Source organism: Engraulis encrasicolus, chromosome 3 (assembly GCF_034702125.1).
Source record: "Engraulis encrasicolus isolate BLACKSEA-1 chromosome 3, IST_EnEncr_1.0, whole genome shotgun sequence".
NCBI classification, from domain to species: Eukaryota; Metazoa; Chordata; class Actinopteri; order Clupeiformes; family Engraulidae; genus Engraulis; species Engraulis encrasicolus.
In genome coordinates, this window is record NC_085859.1 from 27,815,081 (window position 1) to 27,827,580 (window position 12,500).

A 12,500-nucleotide genomic window follows, 5' to 3' on the forward strand; every position below is an offset into this window, starting at 1 on the left:
AAGAAATAAAAATAAAAGTGAGTGAGTGAGTGAGTGAGTGAGTGAGTGAGTGAGTGAGTGAGTGAGTGAGAACATACAGTATAGGAATCAGCTGGGAGTGCAGTGCAGATGCAGCCCAGTCTTGCCATCTCTGACCTTCTCCCGTCGGCCCTGCTGCTGGCACAATGATGGACTTAATGAGTCAGAAGCTCAGGCAATCGCTGCCAAGTTTACTCAACTTTCCCCTAAAACTCACCACGTTGTCGATGGTAAATCTGGAGATGTTCATGCATGAGTGTCTGTTATTCAGACAGTTTTTAAAAATGTGTTTGAAATGGGGCATTTTTAAGAGAACTTTTATACGTTCTATTGACTATGAAATACACTGAAATAGATAACACACCGTCTGGAAAAACTGGCGGCAGCCTCAACCTAGTATCCACTGTGATTAAAAACAAATGGGCCATGGGCTAATAACATTGAATGTGTGAACATCAAACAAATAACAGACTGTTTTTTTCACTTAAAGTAGGCTACTGCAAGGTGGAAATAAAATACTTCACATTAAATTTAAAGATCAGTTTTTACTCACCTGCATTGGCGATGCTATTTTGAGTGATTTGTTTAGGAAAATTGGTGATCTTTTTGGAGCAATTGTTTGTCCATTAATTATGAAATAGGCTAGTGGTGCATTTTATCTGTGTGGTGACCGTAAACTGGGCCTAGGCTACCTGGCCTGAACACTCACATCAAACTCTTCCAACAAGTGCAAAGCTCACTGCACAGTGGTCTTTTGTTTGTTTTTAGCAGCAATATCTTGAAGTTGTGTAAAGTAGGCTAAAGTGCTTCAAATCTACTGTAAGATGATAGTCAACAAAGGAAACATGCTACCAAATACCCTTGAAGGCCCAACATGCTACCACACAGTACATGCCTACCTAGTTGAAGCCCCAACACAAAGGCCTACCCCAAGTTGAAGACCCATCTATAACTCCATTCTCTTTGAAAGAAAGAAACTCTTCTTCTTGCTGTCAGTGTTGTCTGTCACTGTCCAGTTATAGAACTAGCTTACCAAATAAAACTTCCACCGATTTTTTTTGGGAATTGCTCAATTACAGACATGACACAGGAGCAGTGGTGTATGAACTTGAGAGTAGTTCTATGACAGCGGTGGGCGGGGAATGTCTGGAACCTCCAGTGAGTTCTTCTGTTTTGGGTGTTCTCTGTTGACATTCAGCAGGTGGGATGAAAGGGTTAACCGGGGGAAAGCGAAAGCGTACCGTTCATCAGTGTCAGTCGTAGATAGTCTTTTAATGAAGCCAAGCTGACAGTTAGTCAATTTGGTAAATAACGTTGACAGGCAACATGAAATAAGGCATTTCAACGCAAAAGATTCATATGAATGCAGATCACGGCACATCGCAGAATCAAACATGGCGACTCCCATGGAGCTGAGATGCTGGGGAGGAGACTGGGGCATACCTTCTGTGCATTTTGAATCCCTCATTGTGCTGGTAAATGTGCCTATCTTTGCATATTGTTAAGATTCATACCTATTCAGTCACAATGTATAACGAAGGAAGAGGAAAATACGGGCTATGTAAGTGAGCTAACTTGTGCGGGCTAACAAGTAGCATTGTGTTGTAAACTCAACTGTATCACTATGGCTTGTGAGCTCGTGCAAAGGGGTGGTGACCTTGCGGTCCCTAGCCCCAAACATTTTGTTTATCGTCTTGTTTTGGGCAGAAGACGCACGACTTATTGCAGAGCAAGACTAGAGATGTCGGGGTCTCTTTAATCTTTAATAGGAAGTGGTCCACAATAGCTAGCAACAAACAATGCTAGTCTTTGGGAAAACAGTGAGCTAGCTTTTCACCATCACACACGCACTCAAAGCTGACAGATCTTTTCTCCCAAGGTCAGCCTCACGGTGTCTGCCTTCAACACTCCTAGTAGGTAGGAAGAAATCTGCTGCAGCGAAAGTTCCCTTTAATCACATAGAGCCTAGCCGTGCTAGAGTCCTTCGTGATTGGAAGGGGGTGTGTAGCTGTCAGATTTGGTGTCACCCTTCTCATAGTAAATGGCAATAGGTTAACCCGGCGGTCAGAGTTGTTTTGCGAAGCCAGATTTCTGCAGCCACCGTTGTTTTGTTAGAATTTAATCATGCTCTCCTAGTTGTGTAGAATTACTATGTAGCGCAAACCCCATGGTAGAGATATTAGTATTGTCCCTCAGCATCTGAAACCCCCCAGTCCTCACTTTTAGTAATTCACTCCACAACGTGATCATGTCATGTCAGTTTCACATTTCACATTTCAATTTGCAGTGTGCTTGTCTAACTGATATGCATGCTGTGCATCCATTTCCAGGCTTATGGAAAATTTGCAGGTGCAAAGATTGCTGCCAAGCCCATTGACTGGACATGGAGGACTATTACAGGTAACTATTGCAATGATGACTAGCTAAAACTCGCCTTGACATGCACATTTATTGCTGTGTGTGATGTTCCTTCACAGATTCATTTTGTTGCATCAAAAGGTGTTGTAAAATACTGGAGATTAAAGATTGCATAGCTGACAATACCTTAATTCATGTCATGTGGTCTTTTGCTTTGCTTACAGCCACAGTTCCAGAACTACACTTTGAAGGATGCACCGTCCTAGAGCCCATGAAAATACTCAATTTCCTTCGAAAACAGGTCTTGCATTTAGTTACTTCATTATACTGTATCCGTCTTGCTTGAGTTGGTACTCATGATGACTCACAACTGCCTGCACGCACACACACAGTGATTCCAGTCCCCATCACCCTCAAAGTTGGTGAAGAACCACAATTATTCTATCGACCCTCAATTTAGTGATTAACACACACATGCACGCACCCACCCACACGCGCACATTGTTAATTCCCCTTAATTGGACTGTTGAACTGTAAGTCAATATAGCCTAACTTTCTTTAAGTCAAATTACCTTATGCTTAACGCAGAGGTTCAATGCTGACTACGACCTGACGGCCAAACAGGGTGCCGATACGATGGCCTACATGGCCCTACTGGAGGAGAAACTGAGACCAGCACTGGTAAGCATATAAACAAACAACATTCCTTACAGCTCGATGTACCAAAGCCTACCTACAGTTATGCACCTGTCCACCTGCCTGCCTGCCTGCCTGCCTGCCTTTCTGTCTGGCTATGGCTGGGTCTGGCTGTCTGTTTGGCTCTATGTTTGTCTAACAGTGTCATGTCATGCTATGTGTTTTTTTTTTTTTTTTTGTCTTTTCAGCTGCACGCCTTCTGGGTGGATGCTGAAAACTACATCAACATGACGCGGCCGTGGTTCGCGTCGCACTCTCCCTTCCCTCTGAACTTCTTCGTGCCGGGTCGGCTGGCCAGCCTGGCCCACTCCCGCATCATGCTCACCAAAGCTGACTCCCCGTACTGCACCCTCGCGGAGGTGGAGGGGAAGGTGGGGTTGTTTGGTCACCGCTTGTTTAAACCGCATTACTTGCATGCTCGAAAAGTTCTTAATATAATTATCTCAGTTTTTTCAAATACATAACGGTTACGGTTGAAAAGTTAAACCTTTATTAATATAATTATCACAGTTTCCTTAATAATGTGGTGTTATGTCATCACTTGTTTAAAGCACATTACTTGTATGCTCGAAAAGCTAAACCCTTCTTAATGTAATTATCTCTGTTGATTAGTAGGCTATTGCCAATACATTGATGTTGAAAAGTTAGACCCTTCTTAATATAATTATATCAGTTTCCTTATTAATACATTACGCTTGGAAAGTTAAACCCTTATTTTTTGGTCTTTGCTGTTGGTAATGATGATACTTTTTCCCAGAAGAAGGATGAGAGGAGGGTTGGCATCCATATAATGTAATAATCTCGGTTGTACACTATAGTTACCTCATCACGCTCATTTTGCAGTTGGAAGAGATGAAACATTTGTTCTTCTCAGAAGGAGGTGGTTTGGTGTTCAGTCAGATGATGTAATTATCTCAATTGTATGGTACATTTAACTAATTACTCTCAAAAACTAAACCCTTGTTTTTGGTCTTTGCTGTTGGAAGTGAGGAAACGTTTTGTTTTTCCCGGATGAAGGAGGAGGATGGATGGCCAGATGAAATATGACATGATCTCAGTTGTACGTTTAACAACTCATGAGATGGGATATTTCTGACACCACCTCTGTATGACTCAGCCTACATTACTGGGAATGAACTCTCCAGGGCTAGTAAAAGGAAAGTTAGTCAGGGTAGAAATCTACAGGGGATACCAAGACGCTGATTTTGGCCCATTGGAGGTTTCCTGACCTGTCTGACTGGCGGCTGTGGTCTTTGTGTGTGTGTGTGGTTGTGTGTGTGTGTGTGAGTGAGTGTGTACACCTAACAACCATTGTGGGGCCCAGGTGTCCCCTCTAAGCTAGTAAAATCCTCTTTATGGTGCTTTGTGGAGCCTGCATTTTGGGCCCCATAAATCTAGCAGTGTTCTTGGGAGTTTAGTTGTTACTGGTAAAAGTGAAAGTGTAAAACACATTTCCTCACTGACTGGTTAAGGTTAGGAATTGTTTTGGTCTGTACAGTGTGTGTAACTGTGTGTGTAAAAGAGAGCTGAAGTCCAGGAGCGTGTGTGTGTGTGTGTGAGAGAGAGAGAGAGAGAGAGACAGAGAAATAGATAGTGTGTGCGCATGGGCGTGCATTTTACTCTGCTGTTGTTCACCATTTCTTTTAGAGCAGATGGGAAAGTGTTTATCTCCTGCTGGGAGACCTTAGGAAAGCATGTCCTCAGGGGGATTGGCCAGGCCAGTCTAGAGTCTAGAGAGACGTGCCCAGAGAGAGAGAGTCATGCTCTCCTGGGCCAAAACTCTGGGCTGTACTACAGTAATAAAACGACCAGGGTAGACTAGACAAAACGCTGGCCCTCCATCGCCCCTTCAAGCATCGCTGACAGATTGTATTAATTAATTCCCGCCATAAAGTGACCTTGACTCCTAATTTGTTATTTCAAGGCTGTACGGTAATACCCAAACTGTTATTATTACGATCATGACAGCCTGTCAGTTACAATCGCTAAGCGTTGGAATAGCTGCTCCCCCACTGAGTCACATGATGTGATGGTGAAATATGCTCTGGATGGGTTTTTACGGTTGGATGCTGTAATTTATGTGCTGACTGGAATTATGCCCCGACTGACTGCCTTGCTGGTTGTGGTGTGTGTTTTTTTGTGTGTCAGATTTACAGCGAAGCCAAGGAGTGCCTCAACTTACTGTCACATCGATTGGGTACTTCACAGTATTTCTTTGGAAGCACGTAAGTCATTCTGCCGCCCACCACTCCATTGATTTATTGTAGTGTTCCCTCTTTTAACGTTATGTTACCTAAACCCCTGTAATCATTTTCCAGTGCACGAGACAGCATTTTGATAATATGATAGATCATGTAAGTCGTCCTAAATGCATGGGTCATCATAAACATGGCAGCACTTCTTCCATGTTGTCTTTATAAGAAGAATCCAGGTTTTTTTTTTATTAATGTGTATTGCTGTTGTGACTTGCTCATCAAATGAAATCAGTTGCCAGCAAACAAAGCCGAATCACTTCCATTTTGTTTATTGTGAGTGGAATCGTTTCGGAATCCATGTTTTGGACTCTTCATTACTTGGCTTTGCCATTTTGTCTTGTATTATGTATATATATACTGTATATTGTAGCGCTGAGGCCCCCTGGAGTGGACTGTGTGTTTCCCCATAGGATTCCCTCTCTGTCTGTCTGTCTGTATGTGTGTGAAAGTGTGTGTGTATCTGTGCGCGTGAATGTTGTGTCCCACGCCCTCGTGTGTCCTCCAGAATTCTGTTTGTCAATCAGTTTTGGGATGGGTTTTGATTGGGGGGGATGTGTATGGGTGGGAATAATTTAGGAATTAGATTGGACGGGTATTGATAATGGGTGGGGTTACTGATAAGGGTTTGAAATCGTTAATTAATTTTAGGCAGAGCTGGGGAGATTTCTACAGAGGAAAGCCGTGCTGAAGTGTAGAGTCAGTGGTGTAGTCTACATAGAATGCGGGTATACGGAGTATACCCACTTCTAAATTTCAGGGATTTCAGTATACCCACTTCAAATTGATTTATCCATTGTTTTGAATAGCACAAATATATACAGTATACCCACTTCAAAAAAATCTCAAATATACAGTATACCCACCTTAAAAAAGTAGACTACACCACTGTGTAGAGTGTCACTTTATTTAGTTTAGTGATTAGCAGTGTTTATCTTGGGGGACACCTCTTTTTGCCCACATTTTAGACTGTGAGAGGGCAGGAAATAAACGATGACGATTCATTGTATCTGCTGCCTCAGTCATCCTTTTGAAGTGGCTACCACTTGGCGCTACAATTTATTGACTGCTGTTGTGCCATCTTCTCTGGGCAGGCCTACTAGCCTGGATGCCTTTGTGTTTGGATACGTGGCCCCCCTGTACAAAGCCCCCCTCTCCAGTGGCCAGCTACAACAGCACCTCAAGCAGCTCTCAAACCTCTGCACATTCGTTGACATCATCCTCAGGAACTTCTTCAGAGAGAGCCCACCTGGTGAGTCCTACCAGGTCACTCAGTCAGTGCCTGAACCCTCTTCCTTATCACAACCATAAACGGTTTCCTGATATGTTCAGACAAAGAGCGAACTACGCTGCCTGGTAGCGTGGGTAGCAGAAGAAGTTTCGCCCTGAGTTTGCTGTATTCGCTCCAGACGCAACATTGACATGTTTGATTTAGCTAATCACATAATGGCTCTGGCTTGACAGCCTGGGACATTCAGAGATATGAGCGTTCCAATTGGTTTTCGCCGAACCGCGTCATAGCTCATTACCATAAGATAAGCTGACTTTTAATCGTTAAAATGCACCTTGGTAGGGCTGGTCACGTGCCCTCCATAGAAAAATAACGGCTTCCGTCGTTTCGTTCGCTCCGTTCGCTCTTGGTCTGAACATGGCATTACAGCAATGGGCAGCCCTTATTGTTTCCGCATGAAAAAAATGGAGGTATTGGTTTTGTGGGTTTTTTTTTCACAACGCAGTTCTGCCATGCCAAGTTTTGATTGGCTAAAACGCTTAACCTGTTAACCTGCCTTCTTGGCTGCAGGGAATTTTTTTTTTTTTAAATCCTTGTGCCATCCAGGGTCGTAAATAAGCAAAACATGCATCAAACTAATTAATCAGTGAAGATACAGTATATCACGAAAGTGAATACACCCCTCACAGTTTTGCAGATTTTTGAGTATATCTTTTCATAGGAAAGCATTACAGAAATGTAACTTTGACACAATGATTAGTGATCTTTTAACAACATATTTAACCGCTTAAATTTCTTGTTCACTCAGAAAAAAACAAAATACAGCCATTAATGTTTGAACATGTACTCACAAAAGTGAGTACACCCCAGATTAAAATCCGGTAGAGAAGGGGCTATGTTGGCTCGAATCGTCTCGAAATGAAACGAAATGAAAAGGGATGACCAGGGAGGTCATCAGTGTGCGTTTCAACCTTTCTTTGCATTGAACTTTTACATTTTGAGTCTGCATCTGGCTTAAATAGATTGGTGTGAGATTTGAATGCAATCCTATGGAGAATATCATGATCTGCTTCAGTAGTCACAGTGCATGTTGACATGTATGTTTCTTTTAGGTGTATTTCAGATTGCCAATGTTGACAGCATTCATGCATCCCCAAATCATGTCAGTCCCACTACCATGCTTGGCTTATGAGAGGATACACCTTTTTTGTACAACTCACTTGTTTACCACCACACATGCTTGACACCATCTAAAGCAAATTTGTTTATCTTGGTCTCTTCAGATCACACAACATGGTTCCAGTGATCCATATCCTTGGTCTGTTCATCTCTCTTGAGACCAAGATAAACAAATTTGCTTTAGATGGTGTCAAGCATGTGTGGTGATAAACAAGTGAGTTGTACAAAAAAGGTGTATCCTCTCATAAGCCAAGCATGGTAGTGGGACTGACATGATTTGGGGATGCATGAATGCTGTCAACATTGGCAATCTGAAATACACCTAAAAGAAACATACATGTCAACATGCACTGTGATTACTGAAGCAGATCATGATATTCTCCATAGGATTGCATTCAAATCTCACACCAATCTATTTAAGCCAGATGCAGACTCAAAATGTAAAAGTTCAATGCAAAGAAAGGTTGAAACGCACACTGATGACCTCCCTGGTCATCCCTTTTCATTTCGTTTCATTTCGAGACGATTCGAGCCAACATAGCCCCTTCTCTACCGGATTTTAATCTGGGGTGTACTCACTTTTGTGAGTACATGTTCAAACATTAATGGCTGTATTTTGTTTTTTTCTGAGTGAACAAGAAATTTAAGCGGTTAAATATGTTGTTAAAAGGTCACTAATCATTGTGTCAAAGTTACATTTCTGTAATGCTTTCCTATGAAAAGATATACTCAAACATCTGCAAAACTGTGAGGGGTGTATTCACTTTCGTGATATACTGTATGTTTCTTTCTTTTTTGGCTTTTGTCAGTAACAACAAATCAACCGACTATGATGCTGCTTAAATGTAATGTAATGTAATGTAAATTTTAAAAAACTAATTGGCAAGGAAATACAGTGAAAACTTGTTGCCCCAGACCACAACAAAACGATTAGCCCCTAAAAGCTAATATTATTAACAGCTCGGTGCAGTGTGGTGGAAATGAAGGAGTTAAGCATCCAACCAATCAAATTACGGCTGGTGCTTCTAGTCAGGCAAAACTGCATTAGTCGCATTAGACGCATTGTGCTTAAAAAAAAAAAAAAAAATCACTTGATTGACAGAGAATCTCCCTGCTGAGTTGCAATGGTGGTCAATTTAAGGTTGTTATACGAATTTTACAAATTTTTTCCATCCATGCATGCACTATACTAGAATTTTCCACACAAAAAGACAGGCAGTGCATTTTTTAAGCACTTATCCTAAAAAGTCTGCAAATAAAGAGGGAACATATGGGGATGAGGGGATGTTTCCCGGGTTAGGGGGGGCTAGTCTCTTCTGTGTTGTGTTGTTGTGTGTCCTGTGTTGGCTTCACTCAATATAATACGTTTCTATTCACTATCTCGCAAACACACAATTCAGAAGTTTCTCTCTCGTTTGCAATCAGAGTAATGAAATGAGCCCGAGCTCCTTGACAACTGGAAAACCTTATCGCTTCCTCCTCAGGATGATGGGCGACTAAGGCCAGACTAAACAAACAGAGGAACTAATTGAGAGGCAGTTTTTGTGTCTGATGATGATGATGATGATGATGTGTTTAAATAGGTAAAATATTTCAATGATGAGTTTTTGGCAAATGCTCTTTGCGTGCCTCCTCCAGGCAGTCTAGTCTTTAGAGTATTTCAAGATATTGCTGCAACAATGCAACGGTTAGAGTAGCCAGGTGTTACTCACAAACACATGGGAGGCATTCATACACTTTGGACAGGAGTCTGCACTCAATTTCAGATTGCATGCAGCATTAGCCACAGATGAAGTAGGGCTGTGTTGTTGTCGACAAGTTCTGACAAAAAAAAACGTTCTTTCCCTGTTCACACATGATCAGTTCTGTGGTGGTTGACTGATGAAGACACACTGCGTCAAAAAGTTAGTCATGCATGCACCGCAATAAAATAACAGCAAAACGTATCCTGTGTGCTCCAGTCATCCTTGGCCCAGTGTCTTTGAAGTGGACCAGCTTGTTTTCTACTGTGGTTGTTAGTTGTGTTTTCAAATAGTCTAGTTTCTACACTATAGATTGCTGCTGTGTGGTCATAAAGTCCAAAGGGCAGCCAACTTAACTTCTTGATTTAAAAAGTAGAATAGTCCCTGACACTTGCAGAAGAAACGTCCAATATTCTACACACAAAGTGTGTGTGTGTGTGTGTGTGTGTGTGTGTGTGTGTGTGTGTGTGTGTGTGTGTGTGTGTGTGTGTGTGTGTGTGTGTGTGTGTGTGTGTGTGTGTGTGTGTGTGTGTGTGTGTGTGTGTGTGTGTGCGCGCGCGCGCGAAACCAATGTTTCCTGTTATGGCTGTAGTACTCTTCTCCAAGTGCACCGTCATTTGTCATGTCGTGTAAATCTCTGTTTCCTTTCTTGAGCACCTGCCATAAGACTGTCTTTGTATTCTCACTCTGTCTGCTTCTGTCTATTCTTCTGTTTTTCTCCCTGCTCCCTTTCTTTCTTTTCTGCTCTATTCTTTCCTTTTCTTTTCTGCTCTGGTATCTTTCTTTTTCTTTCTTTCTTGCTCTCTCTCTCTCTCTCTCTCTTTCTTTCTTTCTTTCTTTCTTTCTTTCTTTCTTTCTTTCTTTCTTTCTTTCTTTCTCTCTCTCTTTCTTTCTTTCTTTCTTTCTTTCTTTCTTTCTTTCTTTCTTTCTTTCTTTCTTTCTTTCTTTCTTTCTTTCTTTCTTTCTTTCTTTCTTTCTTTCTTTCCCCCCTCTCTCTCTCTCTCTCTCTCTCTCTCTCTCTCTCTCTCTCTCTCTCTCTCTCTCTCTCTCTCTCTCTCTCTCTCTCTCTCCCCTCTTCAGTGGAGTCCCCTCCGGTCATTCAGGAGCCTGTAGATGCCAACCTCCAGAAACTGACACAGCTGGTCAACAAGGAGTCCAACCTTATTGAGAAGGTTTGTTTTTGTTTTTAAAAAAAAGAGAGGGCTGGACGGCTGCTGCGTTCAAGTAGTAAAACTGGTAGTGGTTTGAAGGTGCTCTTTGGCCAAAAGGTAGAACTTATCAAAAAAAGGGTCAGGACACCAAGGCACTCTTCTTCTTTCAGTGGCAGTACAGTATTTTTAATTCTTCAAGTTCAAAGATGAACTATCCTTTACATTAAAGTGGTTTTATTTAAGTAGAGTGCCTTGGCGTCCTGTCCCTTTTTTTGGTTTGTTTTTGTTTGTTTGTTTTTAATTAATCCCTTGCATTTGTCGTCACTTGCCCTTTTCGGGTTTCTGATTTCATACAGATTAAATAGCTGGAAGCAGGCATCCCTTGCGTTGTGAGGGCGCTGTCCCAAATAGTAGACTCAAATTTGCGAAAAGAAGTCACTCCTTGCATAAAGTGTTTTATTATTGAGCAGTTGAAGGTGATGATTGTGCACATCCCATGACAAGGTCCAGGACCGGTGCAGGAATCTGATGAAGACTGATGAAGTCGAAATGTAATCCAGCCATGAAATAATAAAAGAAAACAAAAAGGATTTTAAGAGTGCGGACCTCTCACTCCAAAACTATTTTATTATTGAGCAGCCACGGCTTTGTTTTGCTGTGATGATGACGTTGTTAGTCTAGCATTGACCTTGTGTCCTTCTCTCTCTCTCTCTCTCTCTCTCTCTCTCTCTCTCTCTCTCTCTCTCTCTCTCTCTCTCTCTCTCTCTCTCCTCCAGATGGACGACAACCTGCGGAGCAGCCCTCAGCACCGTCCCCACAGGCCGGCCGCCCAGAGGTCCAAAAAGTCCACGCCAGCCTGACGCGACCTTCCCCCGCCCACCAGCTAATCCTCGATTCAGGAAGGAACCTTCCTGAAACTCATTCCTGCACAACAGCCACCCCAATCGTAGAAGCAGAACCACAACCCCATCCCACTCTCGAGTCCCACCCAACACACACCCCGTCCCAAGTCCTCTCCAGGCCTGCAACCCCACTCCACAACACCACTAACACCTCCGTCCCCAGTCCCCTCCAGCCCCATAACCCCCCCTCCACAGCACCCTGTCCCCAGCCTCAAAACCCCCCTCCACTCCCCATGCCCCGCCTACAGCCACAAACCCCTAGCCAGGCCACGCCCTTCTAGTGACGCAACACCTTCGGCAAGTCTCGAAGAGATTTGAAAGTCGATGATAATCAGGCTACCAAACTGTCCCCTGTCCACGCCACAGCACTCTGTCCACTCCCCAGCCTGTTTCCAATGAACCCTATCCCCAGTCTCAGCAGCCTCTCAAGCACATGTAACCCCACCCCGACACCCTCATCCCCAGCCTCTCCAGCCCCAAAACCCCCCATGAAACTCCACGACGTCCCGTCCACTCCCCAGCCCATTTCCTCCACATTCCACGCGTCTTCAGCCCGTAACCCCCCTCCACAACACCCTCATCATCCCCAGCCTCTCCTGCCTCTCCAGCCCCAAAACCCCCATTCACTCCACAATCCCCCGTCCACTCCACAATCCCCCGCCCACTCCACAATCCCCCGCCCACTCCACAATCCCCCGCCCACTCCACAATCCCCCGCCCACTCCACAATCCCCCGCCCACTCCACAATCCCCCGTCCACTCCACAATCCCCCGTCCACTCCACAATCCCCCGTCCACTCCCCAGCCCATTTCCTCCGCACCCTCATCCCCAGCCTCTCCAGCACCCGTAACCCCCCTCCACAACACCCTCATCATCCCCAGCCTCTCCTGCCTCTCCAGCCTCTCAAGCCCCAAAACCCCCCATTTACTCCACAATCCTCCGCCCACTCCACAATCCCCCGCCCACTCCA

At 43.7% G+C, this 12,500-nt stretch overlaps 1 protein-coding gene across 1 annotated transcript; it reads left to right on the plus strand.

Annotated features, from left to right (window-relative positions):
* The first annotated feature begins 1,205 nt into the window (after positions 1-1,205).
* mtx3 (metaxin 3) lies at positions 1,206-12,181 on the plus strand. Its single transcript, XM_063195125.1, has 9 exons — positions 1,206-1,493; positions 2,349-2,418; positions 2,601-2,677; positions 2,965-3,057; positions 3,261-3,443; positions 5,221-5,297; positions 6,419-6,576; positions 10,557-10,648; positions 11,404-12,181. Exons 1-9 carry the CDS (start codon positions 1,413-1,415, stop codon positions 11,485-11,487), a joined length of 915 nt encoding a protein of 304 aa, XP_063051195.1. The 5' UTR covers positions 1,206-1,412; the 3' UTR covers positions 11,488-12,181.
* Positions 12,182-12,500: the final 319 nt, after the last annotated feature.